The 19901-nt window shown below is 64.1% G+C and overlaps 2 protein-coding genes across 3 annotated transcripts in view; both read right to left on the bottom strand.

The window, feature by feature from the left end:
• LGR6 (leucine rich repeat containing G protein-coupled receptor 6) overlaps nucleotides 1-2157 on the bottom strand; it is a 111145-nt gene extending 108988 nt beyond the window's left edge. Inside the window, exon 1 of one of the 2 annotated variants that reach the window (XM_070255913.1) lies at nucleotides 1708-2157. In XM_070255913.1, coding sequence (XP_070112014.1) covers nucleotides 1708-1916 — 209 coding nt within the window. In that variant the 5' untranslated portion in view covers nucleotides 1917-2157. The remainder of the gene's footprint in view (nucleotides 1-1707) is intronic. The other variant, XM_001916343.5, reaches the window with a different exon arrangement.
• A 2282-nt stretch (nucleotides 2158-4439) lies between these two features.
• Nucleotides 4440-11350, bottom strand: PTPRV (protein tyrosine phosphatase receptor type V). Its single transcript, XM_070255981.1, is given in 15 exon segments — nucleotides 4440-4636; nucleotides 4853-4988; nucleotides 5316-5476; nucleotides 5836-5964; nucleotides 6094-6155; nucleotides 6233-6311; nucleotides 6416-6572; nucleotides 7024-7173; nucleotides 7308-7406; nucleotides 8019-8167; nucleotides 8782-8916; nucleotides 9783-9931; nucleotides 10016-10067; nucleotides 10189-10282; nucleotides 11253-11350. Coding segments are annotated over 15 exon segments (1710 nt in total). The 3' UTR covers nucleotides 4440-4576.
• Between the last annotated feature and the right edge of the window lie 8551 nt (nucleotides 11351-19901).

The raw sequence follows: 19901 nt of genomic DNA, 5'->3' as shown, positions 1-19901 counted from the left end.
GCTCTGGGGGAATTGCGACAAGAGGGTGGGAAAGCCTTCCATCAGCGCGCACGGTGGACACTTGGATTCCAAGCGTGGCTTCCTTCCTGAACAAGTGTCCGTCTGGGAAGACAGGTGCTGGGAAGGAAGCTGGACCAGTCAGCCTCCAGGAGGCCCCGTCTGTCTCCCCCGCCCCTCACACAGGAAGGGGACTATTCCTCTGCTCCCCCAGACGGAGCCTCTACAGAAGTCTTTTTCAAATTCTTTTTAGCCACAGGACTCTGACGTCAAATGACACAGTGTCACACACCCCAATACGTAAACGGGCTAGAAGCGGGCTGCCCTGGGCACAGCAGGCATGCGGTGGGAGCCGGCCCTCCCTGCCAGCACCCAGTGCCCTCGCAGCCCACGGCTCGGCTCACAGGGCCTGCCCTGCTTCACCTCCTGGACTGTGAAGGGTTCGATTGGCCCTGCTGGAATGAGGGCACTATTTTCTCCCTCCCGCTCCCTCCCCTGGCCCTCCCCCCCCAGCCTGTGCCTCTTGGAGCGGAAGAGGATGCCCCAACTAGGGACAGAGAGACGGGGAGGGGAGCCCTATGAAGGGCTGCTGTTCAGACCCTCCGTACCCCGCCGGGATGTCGTCAGCACAGCACGGAGCGCCCTGCTCGCATTCAGTGCAAACTTGCCGGGATCCTGCGAAACGAGCCCGGCTCCCTCTCCCTCTGAGCTCCCAGGGCCTAGACCCCCAAAGCCACAAAGCTGCAGGACCCCGTGGCTGGGACAGAGGGCCCTGGGCTGTCCCACCTGCTCTCCTCCGCTGACAGGAGGTGATGGAGCCACTGCAGGGCGGAGCCGGGAGGTCCCCTTCCCCAAGAGGTGGGGTGGAGTGGGGTGGGTGATCTGGAATGTGCTCCCACCCCGTCCTCTGCCCAGGAGGTGAGCAGCCAGAGCCCCCAGCCCCGAGGCCCTGGGAGAAGCTGCTGGGAGCCGTCCTCTGGGAGCCGCCCCCGACTGGGTCCCCTTCACGCGCCGTCTCACCCCAACTCCGACTCTAAAAATGGTTCTCTGGTTTTCAGCCCCGGCGCCCGCCCACAAATTAGTGTCTCCAACACGGCCTCCTGGGACACGACTTCAAGGAGGCCCCCGGGGGAGGCAGGAGGCCTCTGTGAAGGGAGACGGTGCTGGCAGGGTCCCTTTCGGAGGAGACGAGAGTGGGTAAGGTCCCCTCTCAGCTTCTGGCGCCCCGCACCAAGGCCACCCAGCCTCAGTGTGACAGCTCGGCTCTCCTCGCCAGGCAGAGGAAGGGACAGCCCTTCTGCCCACTGGAGCCCCCCCCCATCACCACCCACTCAGTCAGCTTTGCCTGCAGCCACGCTCCCGGGCACCACTCTGCTGGAGAAGAAAATAGCGAGGGTACGGAGAGCCAACCCTGTCCCTCCAGCGCAGGGTCCAGAGAGTCACCTGTACCGAGCCTGAGCCACCCAGCAAACGCACAAGACAGGGGCCGGCTGGGAAACCAAGTCAGGGAAGCCAGTCAAACGCTTGTCTGCTCTTTAGCCTCGGAACTTTCAACCCGCCCAGCCCCGCAGCAGTCCATTCTGGAGGGGGAGAGGCCTCGGGGATGCCCGCGCCCCAGGGCACCAGCCGGGCAGGTGTCCCAGCCTGAGGTCGGGCAGGTGCCCGCGGGCAGCCGGGCGGGAACAGGGAGGGTGCGCGGCTGGTACTCACAAGTAAGCCGTCAGGGGGTCCAGGCCCCCGGGCACAGCGGAGAGCCCGAGCTCGGAGCAGTCGGCCGACAGCATGATGCCGTCCTCCTGGCAGTGGCAGGGGGCCGGGCAGGTGGTCCCTGGGCCGGGCTGAGGGGCGCCGCGGACGCACGGCGTGGTGCACAGCGCAGTGCAAAGCCACAGCGCCCGGAGCCCGGGCGGGCTGGGCATCTCGGCTGCCGGGCTGCGGGGCAACCTGGCGGGTGTGGGCTGCGCCGTCGCCGTCGGTGGGGTGCCCGCGGGCTCGGCTCGGCTCAGCGTCAGCGGGAGCGGCCAGTGCCGTCAGAGAGGGGCAGGCATTGTTGAGTGATCTGGCTGTGCCGTTTCACGGGCTGGGCTCGGGGCCGGGGAGGGAGACAGGAGGAGGAGTCAAGGAAAGTTCTACACTCCGAGCTCCCCTTCCCTCCTTCCTTCCGAGCTGGCAGCAATTTCATCCAGGAAAGAAAAAAAAGCGAAGAAACCCAAAGCGAGGGAGCAGAGCCAGCACGTGGAGGACCTGCACTTGTCTGGAAGCAGGTCCCAGAGCTGGTGGGCTCAGACTCTCTTGCCTTCAGGCACAGCGTGGGGTCACAGGGGACTCAGAGGAGACCCTCTGGAAGCCACCTTGGAGTGTCCAGGTGCCCAGCCCCACATCGTCTGCAGGAAACTGAGACCCAGGAGAGAAGGGATGTGGTCCAGCACACAGCGGCCTGCCGGTACCGGGGAGGTGGTGGGGAGCCAGAATGGGAGTCAGGGTCGGCCCTCGCCCTGTCCCCTGGGGGACGAAGCACAGGGAGGTGGGGCTGGGAAGGGCTGGGCAATGAGGAGGCTTCTCGCTGAGTGGCCCTGCCCGGCCACCCAGGAAGCTGATGCGATTCCACCTGCTAAGTGGACTTTGGGTGCAGCCTGGGTCCAGTCCAAGGCCCCGGGACCCAGCCAGGTGGCCAGGCTGAGGGGCTGCGTCCTGCTGATCATCAGAACCTGCCGGAAGGTCCATGGATTGGCACCATCTGGAGGGCAGTGCAGGAGCTCGGCCCCCTGTGCTGGAGTCCCAGCGCCTGTCCTGGCCCCAGAGCCTTTGGTCAAGAACTGGGTCACGTCACTGTTCCCTTCTGACACCAGGGGGCCGCCTTGCTTCCTTCATGTGGCCCCTGCTCTCTGTCTCTCCCATGCTGAGCCAGGCCCAGTGCAGAGCTACAGAGGGCTGTCTGCCTTTCTTGCCGTCTTCCCAGGGTGCATCCAGAGTGGACAAGAAGCTGGAGACCTCGCAGGCAGCCAATGGTCCTTCCACTCCTACCCGCGTACCCCAAGGTCCTCTCATCACCACCCCCTCCCGTTCTCCGCGGCTGCCATAACATCCCATGGCCACAGTGGCGGTACAGCTGGGCCCAGAAGCCAGCAGACCCAACTGGCTGGGGCCGTGGCCCTGAATGTGGAGGAGCCTCCCAGGAAGGCCAGAGGACGGCCCTACAGGGACACCTGGCTCCCATCACTGGCAAGGCACACAGATGGGAGCCGCCCTACCTCCCCAGATCCGCCTGCCCCTACAGCCTCACTTGCCCGTTGCTCTGGCCCCGTTCCCCGGACCGTTTGAAGCTCCCTGTCCAGCATGGGGGCCCAGGCACGAAAAGCCATGTTCGAGCTGGGCTGTGACCTCAGTAACACTCCCTCATGGTGGGTGTGGCAGCTCAGAGCTGAGCCTCCATCCTGCCTACCTGAGGGTCATTATGGGGCCAGCCCCCAATTCCTGATAAGCACAGAGTCTGAAGAGGACATGACATTCAGTCCCCTGAGGGGCCCCCAGAGCCTGACCTCATTCTGGGACAGCCCCACTCTCCAGCCAGGCCCGAGAAGGGCCCTCCCTGACCCCTGACCGCCTGCACTTCACCGGAGCTCAGGTCGGCCTCCTCATTTGGGGGTCTAACTGCATTTTGGGGCCTCCAACTGGTCCAGGCTCTCTGTGTCCCCGAGGGCCCTCCACCTGACAATCGGTGTCTAGCTCTGGGCACCCTGCCATCCAGAACTGTGCTGTCTGATCGGGGACAGCAGGAGCTCAGGAGGCCATTGCAATCCCGTCACATGGTGCATGGTTCCGTCCATTGCATGTGGGACAGACCATCCCCTCCCCGTGTGCCCCCCCCCCCCGTCACGCCCCGCCCCGCCACATCTCCACCCTCCTGCTTGCTCTCTGTTCCTCCTGGTCTTTCCCTCCCCCACACCCCCTCACTCTCTCTCTCTCACCTCCCTCCTCTGCAGAGGGAGCAAGGAGGAGAGCAGAGGAGCAGAGAAGACTGCATACGGCTCCTGACTTCCAAGTCGGTGTGGCTCCCGTGAGCACCCTGGTAGGAAGACAGGCCATGGTTGAGGTGGCCCCTGGGGACACCAGTAGGTGGAGCTAGCTGGGGACAGCAGAAAGGAAGCCAGAAACAGGGTCAGCCTTACTGCATGGAGGGGGCACCATGGGTAACTGGGGCTCTGAACCCAGGGCACCCCAGGAGACTAAAGTCTGAGGACACAGGAGGATGGGGGCTAGGGGCTGCCCTCAAGGACAAACCAGTTCAGCCAGACCCCAGCCCCGGCTGAGCCCTGCTCGGGTTTGCCCACCGGGCCCTCGCGTTGGGCCCCACATCCCGCAAGCATCTCTGAGGCCGTCTCTTTCTTCCTCAGGGGGTGACAGATGGGCACACTCAGCCTCAGCCTGGACCACATCCTTTATTCCCAACTCTGCCCCGTCACAGCATAGCCCCAGGGAAGCCAGGCCCGAGCAGGCCAGCCTGGCCGGCCCACCTGGCTGGCCCTCACTGCCTGGTGGGCACAGGCCTCCTCTGCTCCTGCACGGCCTCATGAGAGACTCAGGGAAGCCCGTCCAGCAGTGCCTGGTTCAGACAGTTGAAGAGGTGGATGTGCTGCTCCTGGGGTGGACGCAGGGTAAGGAGGCTGCCCCATCCAACCAGAAGGCCCCGTGTCCCAGCCCTGTACATGTGAGAGCATTGTGGTCCACAGCACCACCTGGCGGCTGCCCGGACAGTGCACCCTGAGGCCGCCCACAGAAGGGGCAGAAAGTGCGCCCCCTCCCCACCCTCCCACCCCTCCCCCACGCCACAGCCCAGCCCCTGGCCACCTCTCACCAGCGTCGGGGTCATGAGGCCACAGGCCTGTGACTGCTGCAGGGCCACGTTGAAGACGTCCACTGTGCCCTCAGCCCCCACCTGCTGCAGCAGCTGGGCCATGGCCAGGAAGGTGTCCAGTGGGGCCGCATCGTGGCTGCAATTGGCCTAGAGTTGGACCAGGTCCCTGGGGGAGGGAGGATGAAGGGCCCCAGGTCTGTGGGGAGACCCAACCTGGGTCTAGGGGGCTGGGGAGGCACCCTGGGCCCCTGGTGAGCCAGGCTGCGCCCAGGCAGGGAGGATAAACTCCAAAAAGATGTCACATCCAGAAAGGGTGTAGGGTAGGGAGAGGAGAGAGGGAGCGCGGAGAGACTGTGTCGTCTGGACCCAGGACCCAAGCAGGGCTCAGGAGACATGAGGGCCTGCCGGAGGTACAATGAGGGGGCGCTGGTGCCTGCTCCCCCAGACCCTTGTCCAACAGCACCTGGAGTGGCTGAGCAGCGTGCCCGGCTTCTCCGTGTCCCCCGAGAAGCACTGGCCCACAGCGGCCAGGAAGGGCAGCAGGGTGGTGGCAGGGAGGGCATGCCCCGGCTCCCAGCACGGCAGCTGCAGGCTCTGCACCAGCCTCTCCTGCCCGCTCTCACCCTGGGGGCAAGAACGCCAGGCGTTGGCGCTGGGGAGGGCACAGCACTCTGTCCCACACATCTCTCCCTCCACGGCCTGGGGACCTACGTATGTGACCCTGAGGAGGGTACAGGGCCAGCCTGCCATGCTGCTCTCAGCCACCCAGCGCACTGTCACCACATGCAGGGCTATGGGCTGCTTCTCCATTGGCCAGACTCCTGGGCAGGACCAAGTCAGGGCTGCTCCAGCGGCAGCTCCCCGATATCTCTAACCCCGCCCCCCCCACGCCCCCCCCACCCCCCGATCACAGGCCGCACCTCCAACCCCCCACCCCGCCCCAGCTCTGAGGCCTCCCATCCTCTGTCCCTCTGCTCCCTCACCTTCTCCCCGGCGTCAGGCAGGCACAGGGAGACCAGCACACAGGCCCCACACTCCCATACCAGCTCCCAGAGCTCCTCTGGGCCCATGGGGCCAGTCAGCACCACGTGGTCTCGGCCAGAAGGCCCGCCCTGCAGAGCACAGCTCGTTGGCCCCAGGCACTGAGGGTGTCCCCTGCCCATCCCGCAGCTCTAGGGCCCCCAAGAGCCCCAGGCCAGGAAGCACAGGCCGTCAGAGAGGGCCACAGGTCATCATCTCACAGGGAAGAGCCAGGCTTCCGGTATCTCGTGAGAGGGGGTCTCCTCCACCTGGGGATGGGCGTCTGAGGAAAGATGGAATGTGAGACTGCCAGTGTCCCCACCCAGCACCCTGGCCACCCATGCTGTCCACGGCACTCACAGGGGACAGTGCTGTCCTGCTCACGGCCAGGGCAGGGCATCAGAGAGCCAGCCTCATCCCCGATGACCTGGAGCAGGAGCTGGAAGAGACACACACCTGGGCCTGGGCAGAGTCCGTGGGAGGGCACGCCAGGTGGGGTGTCAGCTGCCTCAGTTCTCACTGCCCCCACAGGCCCGAGTGTACCTCGTACTCCTGCAGGAAGCCGGCGTTGGTGTTGGCCGCCCTCTCTGCGCACGCCTGGGTGAAGCTGGCCGCGGTGATGGGCTGGAGCCTGGGGAGGGGGTGGGGAGGGCCGAGGGCACCACAGGGTCCCCAGCTCTGGCAGCGAGTGCTCTCCGCTCTGCTGTGGACAGGAGTCAGAAGCCGGTCGGTGGGAGGGCATGGGGTCCTGCACCCCACCTGGCAAGGGCCTGGGGAGCTGCGACTCACTCAGAGGGGTCCGAGGGCCCCTCCGGAATCTTGTTCAGGAGGCAGCTGTGCAGGAAGATGTACTGGCTGTTGGGGGGAGGAGTGGTCTGACGCCAAAGGAGTCTCCAGGCCCAACCAGCAAGACAGGGGTGGGCGGGGGAGGGAGGGAGGCTGGAGGAGCCCCTGGGAGCCGCCCCGTGCATCCCAGAGGGTGGAAGCGGGCAGCCCGCCGGCCCCCCGGCCCCACATCCTCTTCCACAAAAGGGACACAGAAGCCTGGCAGGTGGTGCCATATTCCAGCCCCTCCTCCCCGGGTCCTCTGTGAGCTTCCTCCCCTGCTCCCTTCAGACCTGTGGTCCCCTGGCCGTCCACCTCCCACCCACCTTCTTGGGGTCCCGGCATATTGAGCCCTCACAGGGGTCTGAATCATGAGGGGCCGGTGCAGCCGCAGCGTGTACACTGTGTTGAGCACGTCCACCGCCCGCTCCTCCTCCAGCTGCTGCAGAAGCCTCAACAGGGCCACGAAGGTGCCGCTGCGGCCGACACCCGCACGGTGGGGACAATGGGGCAGCTGCAGGGGCGAGGGGCTGCCACGGCCACACACCCCCCCACACCCCATCCTGAGCCCCCCCCAACCCAGGCCAGGCAGCCTCCGACCCAGCCTCACCTGCAGTGCATCAGGATGGGCCCAGGGCCCCGGGAGGCCCTCACCTGCTCCTGCACCAGCTCCACGAAGGCCAACAGCGAGCTAGGGGCTGCGGGCACACTGTGGTCAAGCCACGTGGTGAACTGCAGCTGTCTCACCCTCCGTGGCTGCTGCTGGGCCATCCGAGGTGGGGAGGGTGGAGGGGCCGCTGCTTCCCCTCATCTTCCTGACCCCAGGGTCCCTGGCCTAGTCATTCAGCTTTCTTCATCAGACGCCCGAGGATAGGACTGGTGCCTCCCCTCTCAGACTGGGTGACCCCCAAGGACAGGACTGGTGCCTCCTCCCTCAGCCTGGATGCTTCCCTTGGCTCCTTCTCCAGCCTCTTGGGTGGTCCCTGCCTGGAGGGTACCCAGGCAGAGGGGCGATGCTGGTCCCTGGCTTTCCTGCCCCAGGAGGCACAGCCTGGGAAGGCAGATGGGACACGAGGCTTCAAGATGAAGCAGCCAGCCCTGAGGGCAGGGCAGGAACCCTCACTTCTCACCTGCTCTGCCTTGACTCACTGTGTGACCTCAAGCAGACCCTTACCCTCTCTGTGCCCCCATACTTTCCCTAGCCACCAACTGCCCTGGGCAGTGCCGGGTGCCTACAATCTCAGAAGGAAGGAGGCCCAGGGACCCAGGAGGTGGGGTACTCTTCCCCAAGGGTCTCAGCTCAGATGCCCACCCCACCCACCCTGTCCCATCCCCTGGGGCACGCACATGCTGTAGCAGGATCTCCCACGTGGTCCACTCGTCCTGGGGCTCCTTGGCCAGGAGGTGGACGGTGACATGACCGCGGGTGACAGGGGTGGGGTCGGCCGGTCAGTAGTGCTCACACAGAACCTGGGGCCGAGGGTAGAGTGGAGGGGGCGGTGGTGGCCCCAACCCTCCCACCCGTCCTCCTGGGTCTGCGGACAGTCTGCACAGCTCCCAGGCCACCTCCCCCAGACCTCTCGTCTGACCCCAAGGACTTCAGCAGCTGCCGGGTCCCTTTGGAAAACTGGCTGGCCTTACTGAGGGCCACCCAGCCTCACGGCTCCAACAGCAGGACAGACCCAACCAGCGTTCTCTGTCCAGAGCCCTGCACGGAGCAGGACACAGAGGAGGCCCCTCGGGCTTGTCGGAAGAGAGGATGCAGGTGCCCACCCTGGGGCAGTCGTCCCTCACCAGCCCTGTCTCCTAACCCCCGGCCCCATCTCCACCCGGAGCCAGTGGACACACTGAGCAGTGGCAGAGGCCAACGGAAACTGGGTCAAGCCAGGAGCTGGAGTCCCTGGGCCCTCGCGCTGCCTCCCCTGCCTGGGTGGCCTTGGGGACCCCACCAACCTCACTGGTCCGGCCTCAGTTCCGCCTGACCCACCCTCCCAGACCTGGACCCCCCCCCCCCCCCCCCCGCCATTCCTGCAAGGAGCGCACGTGCCCCCTGGTGGCCATTCTGGAGACTGCGGGGCACTCACCCTCCCGTTCTCCATGCCCACGGTCAGCATGACGATGACGCGGACCTGCTGCTCCCACAGCAGCCGCCAGAAGTCCTCCAGAGTCTTCTTGAGGGACCCCTGCGTGGTGATGAACTCCTGCGAGTGGGCATAGCCCTGTGGGGGCGGAGGTCAGGAGCACAGGAAGTGGTGACACCTGGGTCCCCTGGGCCCCACCAAGCACGAGGCAGTCAATACCCCACGCATGATCTCCAGGAGGGAGGAGCAGCGTCTCTGCGTCGGCGTGTGCAAACATGCCAACACACGTGTGCACCAAGGATTCACATCAGGAGGGGTGGCCTCGGGGACACCACCACACCCCAGCCCCACCTGGATGGGGCAAGAAAACCCTACGAGACAACTCGAGATATAGCAGAAGTGCTGTCCCCAGGTCACCCTCTTTGCCAACCTTCCTGAATCAAACTCTGTGCTTCCTCCACTGCCCTCCAGAGAAACCTGAAGCCTCAGCCTGACGAGCCAGCTCCCTCATCTAGCCCCACTCAGCCTTTGCTGTCTCACGTCCCCCCACTGCACGCTCACCCCGCACACGCCTGGACACCCCGCCACGGGCTGTGCATGTCCTTTCTCTCCTTCAACACTTAGAATTCTGCTCGTCCTCAGGAGATCAGTGGAGGCCTTTTCAAGACCTCGGAGACTCAGTTCCTCCTTCCTCCACGTGCCCTGAGCACTGTGCTGGTTCCAGCACTCCTCACATTGCTGGTAGGTGTGACACACACCTGCACACACGTGCACACACACACACATACAAGCTTCTTTGAAGGTGGGAATTCGGTTAGCTGGCCCTGCCTCCTGTGGGCCTGACGTGGGGCCTGGCACACGGCAGGCCCTCAGGAACCACCTGCCAGGTCGACCTACAGAAACTCCAGCTGGTGACCTTCGTGGAGGAGAAGAGGCACGTCCTGCCAACAGCCCGTGTCCCCGGCAGACGCCCCGCAGAGAGCCCTTCCCGCAGGCGGCCTTACCGGGAGGAAGTTGGCATTGACGTAGTCCGAGTGGGGCTCTCCCTCCAGCGGGGCCAGCCACACCCGGGAGTGGTCATCTGCACAGGGTGAAGCCGAGCGGTCAGTGCCTGGCACACGCAGCCCCTCTGGCCCGCCGCCCTGGCCCGGCGCTCACAGGGCAGCTTGTGTGGGTAATGGTTCTTGGCGGTGTTGGCGGGGAGCTCGGCCTCCAGTCTGGGCTGTTCCTTGCCCACCTCCTTCAGCTCCTGCAGAGATTGGGGGCAGATGCTGGGGGCTGACCCCACCCTGGGAGAGGGGCAGGGGGCGTGCACAGCTGGGAGATCCCCCCCACCTCCAGGGCAGGTCCAGGCCCCCTAGGTGCCTGCGGCCCTCCCTGCTCTGGGCCTGAGGACCCCTGAGGCCGTACCTCAAATTCCTGGAAGAAAGCCCGGTGGGCATGCACGCTCTTGGCCTCGTAGCTCTGCCAGAAGCTGTGGACGGGGATTGGCCAGTGGGAGCACCTGGCGGGAGGGCGGGGAGTGGGCCCACGGCCTGGTGTGCAGTCCTGCCCTGCGCCCAGGTGGGTGGTGGGGACGGGCCTGGCTGCACGACCTGATCACCTGGGAGCTGCTGGGAGCACAGCCCCGGGTCCCACTCCCCGGAGTGGAGCCAGCACGCTGAGCAGGTCCCCCGACGCACGGCCCAGGATGCCACCACCGATGTGGGAAGATGGTGGGGCAGACAGGCCACAGGGGGACGCAGGAGTGAGTCATGCCTTGGAGCTCTCCTGGGTCCCAAGGAGGGCTCTGTGCACAGCCGTACTCACTAATGTCGGCTCAGTATGGAGTCAATCCAGGGAGGGCAGGAGTGAGCAGAGGGCACAGTTATAGCCCTTGCCCTCCAGAGCCCCGGGCCAGTGACCCCGGCCAGCAGAGAGCCCCTCGGGAGAGGAAGAAAGAAAAGAAAGAGACTGGTCTGATAGATCCAAGTGGTTAGTCAGGGAGAAGGTAAGGACTGGAGTGGGTGAGTTTGGGGGAGGGGGGGAGGAGGGGAGAGGAGAGAGGAGGGAGGAGGTGAGGGAGGGAGAGGAGACTCCAGGGTGGACAGCAGCCAGGAGCTCCAAGAGTTGGAGAAAGGGCCCTGGCAAAGGCGTGACGAAAGTGTGCAGGTGGCCGAGGAAGCACAGTGCGGCTGGCAGAGGCCTGCGGGCCGTCTGGGATGCAGCCCCAGGGAGAAGGCCACGTCCCCTGACCTGAGCCGGGCAGGGCGCCCCTGCCACCACACCAGGCCGTCAGGAGGGGCGGAACACAAACACGCGCTGGCCGCAGGCTGTAAGCTGTCAGCTCGTGGGAAAAGCAGCTCTTCTCTTCTCTGCTGAGGGTGAAGAGGCTGTGGGAGGCAGCCCCGGGGGGACAGAAGGTGGGCTGGCCTCTTGGGGAACGGGGTCCTCCTCCCCCAGCCACGCTGGCCCCAGCCTTCCCTCCCACTCACCTCTGCCCCCTCACCCGCCTCCAGTACAACAGGCCCAGCACAGCACAGACGGTGAGGACGCCAGCCACCACGATGCCCGCCGCCGCTGTGGGGGGCATTGCTGCCCGGGAGACACCAATCCGGGGCTCTACGGAGGGCAGGGCGGAACATGGCAGCCTGTCCCACTGTCCTGCAGACATGCCAGCCTCTGCTGGACTTCAGACCCTCTGGGGGGAGGGCACAGTGACAAGCCAGAAGTCCCAGATGCCAAACCGAGGCCAGAGATGGCTGCCAGGGGGACCACCCTGGAGAACACATGGCAAACTCTCCATGCCCCACTCCCGAGCCCGCCCCAAAGACCCCACTCCGTCCCCTGACACCCTCAAAGAAAGGAAAGAAGGGAGAGGCCTGGCCTCCTGGACCTTCCAGAATGCACTGTCCAGTGTGGTAGCTGCATGTGGGTATGGAGCACGTGAAATGTGGCTGCTCCAGATTAAGACTTGCCCTCAGCGTAAAATACACTCAGGATCTCAGACTTGACCAAAAAAAAAGGATGTAAAATATCTCAATCATTTAAAATAACGCATCACATATTGATATAGCATTTTTTTTTAAAGATTTTATTTTTTTCCTTTTTCTCCCCAAAGCCCCACAGTACATAGTTGTAGATTCTTCATTGTAGGTCCTTCTAGTTGTGGCATGTGGGACGCTGCCTCAGTGTGGCTTGATGAGCAGTGCCATGTCCGCGCCCAGGATTCGAACCAACGAAACACTGGGCCGCCTGCAGCGGAGCGTGCGAACTTAACCACTCAGCCACGGGGCCAGCCCCTTGATATAGCAATTTTGATATCTTGGTTTAAATAAAATGTTACTAAAATTAATTTCACGTCTTTCTTTTTACCTTTTTAACGTAGCTACTAGGAAATTTTAAATGACATTTGTGGTTCACGTGGTGGCCTGCCTTAAGCTTCCACTGGACAGCGCTGCTCCAGAAGCTCGAGGGCCTGGGAGCAGCGGGCACAGAGGGCAGGGCAGGGAGGGTGGGCCGCCACGGTCCGGGCCCCTGCCTCTCCTGCCCCATCCCTCCGATCCCGGGCCGAGCCTGGGGCCCGGAGCCCCTCATCTCTGGTCTGGGCCTCCAGCTCTGCGAGGTGGGACATGTGCTCCCCGCAGTCTCGGCTCAGAGCCTCCTGCGGCTGGTTGGGGACGAGCCTCACACGAGGGCCCAGTGCTCCGCCCACCCCAGCGCCCAGCTGGAACCCTGGCTGGGTGCCCGCCCTACCTGAGAAGGCCGAGAACGAGAGAACAGTCTTAGGAGTGCTGTGTCTGGTGAAGGCCACGACGCTGAACCTGGGGCAGAGAGACAGGAGCTTCTGCTGGGGAGGGGCAGGCAGAGAGGGCAACTCAGTCACAAGCAACGGAGCCTCAAAGATGAGAGCCCCTCACCTGTTTAGAGCTACCTGAAACTTCAGAACAAGCTACCCTAGCTTCTCTTCTGCGTTCCCTGCCCCACTCTGAGAGCAAGGAGGTGTCTAAACATCCTCGGCATCACCCTGGCAAGCTGAAACAGCACCCCTCCCCCCTTCTTCTCCAAAAAAAGAAACATCTGACAGATGGTGGTTCCCCTTTTCGCCTTGTCTACCAGGAAACCCAGTCAAAATAACTCTATTGACCCTTATGGACCAGTACGTGCTTTCTCTTTGCAACTCAGTCCAGATCTTTTGTTGAGAGAACGTGTGAACAACCCACAACCGAAACTTACAGCGGCTGCCCCTCCCCTCGGCCTTAGCCCTCACCGATACTGGGAGCCCGGCTTGAGCCACCCATTGCATATCTCCTGGGTCTGCCCACAGTCCTCCGTGCCCACAGGCACCTCCAGGATCTCAGCACAGCCCAGTGCCCCGGAGGGAAGGGGTTGGGGAGCAGGATGACTAGGTAGGAGTCCTGATCTCCATAGTAGTGGTCATACCATGTGCAGTTGAGGGCTTCCCGGGGAGGCCGAGCCACTGGGAGAGAGAAGAGAAACAGCGAAGGGGCCAGGCAGGGTTGGCAGTGGGGCCCAGGCCTCCCTCCTCCGCAGAGGGTACCCCGTTCCTCCAGCACTCTCCCACAACTCATGATGCACCGTCAGCCCCATCTTCAAGAACATGCCGGGCCCCGCTTCCCGCTCGGAGACTCACGCCGGCCCCAGGCATTTCACCTCCTCAGCCTCCATGCCCGACCCCTCAGCCTCGCCCTGCTTGGCAGTGGCCAGGGTCACTCAGGCCCTCGGGGGCCAGGACTCACGTGACGTGTTAGTGTTGGCAGTGACTCTGTACCACTGGATCTGCCCATCGTCCTTCCCAAACATGCCCTGTGTGACCATCACTCCCATCCCTGGCTCAGGCTCCAGCTTGGGGGCTGCGGCTAACGCTGGGGGGTGCCAGACTGGGGACAGTGAGCAGGAGAGTGAGGTCCTGACGGGGCACCTAGCAAGGTCCCCAAAGGTGGGGTCATGCCATCGATCCCCAGCGCCCCTCACGGTGCCTGCCACCCACTAGCTGACGGAGACAACTACATAAGGACTGGAAGATTCCTGGACCGGCACGCAGGGCGTGAGGCTCATGGCACCTGGAGCAGGGCCACAGAAAGGGTTGGAACCTGAACCCCAGCTCCCTCTACCAGAGTGGGGATGACATGATTACATGAGGCTGTGTGAGGATTAAATGAGACGACAGCACAGAGGCTGGGACACAGAGAGGTCCACATGACACCACCGTCACCTCCTCAGGTGGACACCACCACCAGCCACCAGGCAGGGCACTCCTTCAGAGCCTCATTCCTGCCCTGCAGGATTCCAAAGGACCCCTCTGCACCCCCCACTCCCCACCCGGTTGTATCCTGCCCACTTGGCCAGAGGAGAAGAGCTGAGGCACCTCGGCTGTGTCCCCTTACGCCCAAGGCACTCACGGGTCCACCCGGTGGCATTGGGCCCCACTACCCGATGGGGCCCAGCAGCAGTGCTGAGCACTAACTCATAGCAGGTGCCCAGAGAGAGGTGGAGGAAGGTGTGACTGGAGACCCCCCCGTCTGACCACCGCGGTCTGACTGGTGCCACCCAGGAGGTCTGTGAGCACCAGGTGTAGCCAGCCAGCGCCCGCAGGACCCGTCCAGGTGGCTCGCAGTGCACTGGTGCCCAGAGCACAGAGCACCAGCTGATCCGGAGACAGGGGGGCTGCAGGAAGGATGGAGAGGGCGAACCCAAGCTGGAGAGAGGACCCTGGAGCAGGATCCCGGTGCAGACCCCCACAGCAGGGAGCCAGGAAGCCCAGCCATGCCGGGACGTGGTTGCCAGGAGCTCTGGATGGCCCCACCCCTCCCCGATCAGCAGCCACCTGGGCCCCTGCCAAGGGCCTGCTCACCTGTCCACTGCTGGACACTGGTCTTCCCCTGGAGGTGGCCAGCGCAGACGGTTACCTCCAGATCATACTTGCTACCTGGTAGCAGGTCACTAAAGTTGTAGGACAGGGTGCCTGGGGGCACAGAGATATTCCGTGCCAATGTCTGGGACTCCAGGTGGTAGAGGAGAAGCTGGTAGCCATCCTGCACCCCTGGGGCAGCACCCCACGAGGCCTCCAGGCTGGATGGGCTCCCAGGGCTATGGAGCTGCAGGTGGCAGACGGTTGATGGGGCTGCATCGGAGGGAGGGAAGCACCCACTTCAGGACCTGGGGGCATCACCCTCTCCTTCTGAGTGGGCCATTGTACCCTGCGTGGTCCTCGGAGACACTGACGTCTTGGCTACCCTGCCCCTCGGCAGCCCTCCAGGGCAGCCACTTCCTTCTCAGACACCGGGCAATGCCTGTAAAACCCCTCTCAGCCTGCAGGCCACACACCAGTGTAGACAGTGAGGGTGACAGTGGCATTCTGCCCACACTGTCGCAGGGTGGTCACTTCCAGCTGGTAGCGACTTCCTGGCACCAGGCCCTGGAACTCAAAGCTGGACACATTGGTGTGGACCTGGAGCGGCTGCCCTTCAGGAGAGCCGAGGGGGTGCAGGCAGGTGAGGCAGAGGGCGTGGCTGAAACGGCCTGGCTCTGGGGCTGCCCAGCTCAGAGAGAGGCTGGTCGGTCTCCCCTGGCTGCTGACGTTGACTTTCAGAGGTGGTCCTGGGGAAAAGGGGGAGCATTCTGGATCTCCCAGCACCCCTTCTGCCCCAAAGAGGGAGGCAAGGCAAATGGGACAGAGTAGAGGCAGGGTCTGCATGGAGAGGCTGGCCCTGGACCCCCCTCCCTCCCAGACTCCCTTCTTCCCAGCTAGACCCCCTCCCTCCCAGACCTCCTCCCCTCTGAAGACATCTACCTCCACACTCCCGGGCTGGGCTCCCTTCCACGGAGCGGCACTCGTCTTCCTGTAGGAAGGAGGTGGTGAGGGGGAGATTGGCAGAGGCCTCTGGGGTCCAGGCCTCTGTGAAAGCCAGTGGGGACAGGCTGGGATCAGAGGGAAGCTGTCCTCTTGCCTGACACCCCCCGCAGACAGGGCCAAAGGGGCTTCAGGGGCAGGCACACTCAGGTGCCAGAGGCAGCCCGAGGCGAGGGCAGACTGTTCTCGTGGTCCTGCCTGCTGGTGGGTGGGAAGGGGCGGCCTCTGTTCTGGATAATGCAGTCCAGCTGTGGGGCCCTCAGAGAGGTGGGAGGGCTGGACCAGCCCTGGAGAGCAGCGGCCCCACCCACCTGGACCCAAAGCCCACCTCACCTTGGCCAAGAAGGCCCAGAGCCAGAGGAGGGAAGCGAGCAGCACTGGGGCCCTCATCCCCAAGACTGCAAAGGAAAGTTGGGAGGCGAGGGGAGGAACCAGCACCCCCTCAACTCTCCCCTCGCCCCACTGGCTGGCTGGCAAGGGAGGCAAGGCTGGTTCAGGCAGACGGCAGGCAGCCAGAGCAAGGGGCTGCCTCTCAACACCAGACCCCGAGCCCCACCCCGCCCGGCCTGGCAGGGCTCTGTGAGGGGAGAGAGACGGGACTGGCTCAGGGACCAGAAGGTGCAAGGGGATTTCAACTCTCAGGCTCAGACAATCCCCCCTCTCCCTGTGCCTCCCCCACCTCCACCCCCTTCCAGCAGCTGGCTTTCTGAGCAAGATGTCCTGTTCTCTGAGGAAGACCAAGAGGAGGAATGGCCTCGCAAGTGGACACAATACCAGTGGCAGCTGGCTGCACACTCCTGGACCCTGGAAGAGAACTGTGGACTCTGCTGGCACGTGGGAGACCCATGGGGTGTTTGTGTTCCTGGGGAGAGGGGGCCCCCGGTGACCTTGTGTGCTGTGTGTTGCTGTGAGCTGGGTGGATGGAGCAGCTCTGAGGGCGCGGCCCCTTCTGCGTATCCGGGTGTCCCGGTGCTCCTGGGGACAGAGGCACCGGAACACACCCTAAAGGCCTCAATTCAGGGAATGCAGGTCTGGAAGAGCCCACCTGGCACTTGGCACCATCTGGTCCCACGCCCTCACTGCCCAGATGAGGGGGCTGACACCCAGAGAGGGGAGAGCCCAGCCCAGGGCCCCGAGCCTGTGAGCAGAGGAGCTGGACTTGAACCTGGGCCTTCTGGTCCCACTGAGCAGAGATGGCAAACCTTGCTCTGAGCCCCCAAATTGGGATCCTCTCAGCTCAGAACGCTCCAAGGAGCCCCTCACGTCCCTAGGGTTTGTGCTTGCCTTCCTCGATAGAGATGCCCTCCCCATCCGCCTCCCCATCCCCCACCCCCACCTGGTGGCAGGTGCTGCGAAGGCCGGGGGAGCCCACCTGGGGCCCGGCCTAGAGGACGGAGGGGTTGAGGCTTCACCCCTGCCTAGAGACAGCTCCTCACCTCGAGCTGCCCACTGTGTGGCCCCCCAAGACAGATGCAAGGGAGGGAGAACAGGAAGAGAAGGAGGAGAAGGAGGTTCCGGGCCCTGGGAAAGAAGCCAGGACTCAGACACTAACTCAGGAAGTGGAGAGGGGAAATTTGCAGAAAACAGGCAGGTGGAGAGACTCTGAACCCCAGACACCTTCTGTGGGAGCCAGGGCCAGCCCTGTGGGAGGACAGGCTGCACAGAGATCAGCTCAGGCCAGACCCAGGGGCCGCCTGCCGCGCCCTGCTCCACCCAGCCCAAACCTCAGAGCCGCCCACTGGCCCCTGGATGGGGGCCTGGAAATTCCGGCCTGCAGACTCATCAGATTTTCTAGGCCGTGTGTGTGTGTGCACATGTGTATCTGTGCACGCATGTGCTCTTTCAAAAGAGGTAGGGGGAGAGAAACTAGGAAAACCAACGTGAGAGGGAGGAGGTCCCAGTCTGGCTGAGCTGCCCCCCATCCCGCCTGACCTGGGGGCACCTCACTGTGCTCTTTCTGGTAGTGTCCCCATCAGCCCCAGTGAAGGCAGGGAGTGGGGTGGGACATCCTAATTCAGAATCTAAGTAGAAGAGATGCAGTAAGACGTGGCTGCAGGTAAGGGGGGGCTCAGACGCTTCCCAAGAGTCCTCACAAAGAGGGGACCATGCAGACTCCGTAGCTCATCCTGTGGACAGCGAAGGCCCACCTGCCAGCCTGGGGCCACCTTGGGGACAGGAGGGGGGCTCAGGGAGGGTGCAGAAAGGCTCTGACAGAAGCGACAGACCCCCCAGCCCAGGCCTCTCCACTCAGCAAACAACCTCCCACGGGCTATGTCCCCTCCAGCAGCTGCTCACACAGACAAACCCACACCCTCTGCCTGGGGAACCCCGGTTCCTCCCCAGATCTCGGAGCACCTACTGACTCCTTCTAGAAGGAGCCAGCCCGGAGGCAGAGGAGGGCAGGGGATGGGTCCAGACGTCCTGATTCCCAAATGTGAGCCTGCCTGGGCTCTCCTGCGGCTGGCCCAGGCCCCTGACCGGCTCTCCCCGGGCCTGCGTCGGGCCTCCCCACGCTGGGGAAGATAACCACCAGGCAGGAGGGGTGGGCTGGCATGGACTGCCCAGTCTCCCAGTCCTCCTCCCACGCTCTGGGGAAGGTCACTGGAGAGGGAGGCCCAGGGCCCGCTGACCAGGCTGTGGGAAGGCAGAAGGACTGTGAGGAGCTGTGCACGCGTGTGCCGGCAGCCTGGGCATGTGTGTGGACGGCGATCCGTGAGGGTGCGCACACCTATCTGGATGAATGTGCATGTGTGGGCATCCAGGGACATCACGGAGGGGCAGGGGGGACAGGAGGTTCCCCTGGGAAGAAAAGGTCCTGCTGGGGAACAGATGGCCATTTTGCCGGCTCTGGGCTTGGGAGAGAGGGAGAGACTCTCTTCTGTCCTAAAGTCCTCCTGCCGGGGACCAGGTCCAGCCACCCGGCAGAGAGCGGAGCTCCTCGCTGGAGCTCCCGGCAGGCTGGCCTGGCTCCCCTGGTGCCCAGCTGGCCTGAGTGACTGGTCTTTCGGCTGGGGGGCTAGGTAGGGGAAAGCCCCCTCACCAGCAGGCACCCAGAAGGGGTCATGGAAACTGGGTCGGGAGAGGGCTGGGCATTCCGGGTGGCCCACAGAGATAGGGCCCCAGGACACGCCCAGAGGCCTCCCCGCTCCCTGCCGGCCCAGGCTCATCCCACGTTCCTAACAGCACTTCTCTGCCCCACTCACTGTGAGACTCCTCCCACGTCCCCCTGCCTCCTCCTGGGCGAGCCCCCAGCCCCCGCCCCGGGTCCCGGCTCTCTGTGTCTCTGTCTCCCCCACACAGCAGGGACACACTGGGGCCCATAAACATGGCGGGGAAGCCGGCCTGGGCTGGCCCAGGAGTTGGGGGGGGTCGGAGGACCTGGTAGCCTAGGGCTTCTCCAGAGAGGAAGGGGGAAGGCCAAGGAGGGGGACAGGACACGGGGAGTGTGCAGGACCCAGGAGTCCTGGCCTCAGTGACTGACCCTGTCCTCGAGATCCCCCTTTGGAATTTTATAGGGTGGCAGCCTTTGACTGGGCTGGCAGCAGCCTGGCCTGCTCCCTTGTGCTGAGCAAGGACTTCTGAGAATCCCGGATAACCCGCCCCTCTGAGGGGCTTCTCACACTGCGGACAGGGAGGTGTGGCTCGCAGCCCTGGGACTGGGGAGCGACTGGGGGAGGGAGGTGGTGTGCTGGGCAGCCCTCCCTGAAGGCTGGCTGGAGAGGGTGGGCAGTGGGGACGGGGGTCTGCAGAGAGATGAGACTCACACCCAGACGCTGCCCCGGCCCCCCTCCCACAGCAGCCCTGGCAGCCGATGGCTCCGGAGCACCGTCAGGCCGGTGCAGACACTTCGCAGGACTCAGAACTCCTGACATGAGGCAGGCGCTGGCCTCACCCCTGGGAAGGGAGAACGGATGAGGATACAGCCTCAGGGCGGTTCCGTCACTTCCCCAGGGTCACACAACTAAGAAGCCACAGTGCAGACTGGCCGCACGCAGGTCCTCCTGGCTTTCGAGGACTGATGCACTTTCTCTGGAGTCGAGGGTGGCTGGGACCAAGTCCCAACGCTGGCAGGCCGATCATCCATCCGAGTGACGAAGGTTTGAGAGCTGTCTGGCGGTTCCACACCAGAGACCGGGAAGGTTCTGGAGGGGGAGTCACTCCCAGGGCCCTCTATGCCTCCCCGCCCCCCTCCCAGAAGCCTGGATGGGGCCGAGTCCACCCCAGAGAGGGCAGAGAGATGTCCCAGGCTGCAGGATGATGACACGTGTCT

Source organism: Equus caballus, chromosome 30 (genome assembly GCF_041296265.1).
Source record: "Equus caballus isolate H_3958 breed thoroughbred chromosome 30, TB-T2T, whole genome shotgun sequence".
NCBI classification, from domain to species: Eukaryota; Metazoa; Chordata; class Mammalia; order Perissodactyla; family Equidae; genus Equus; species Equus caballus.
This window is presented reverse-complemented; position numbering and strand designations above follow the sequence as displayed.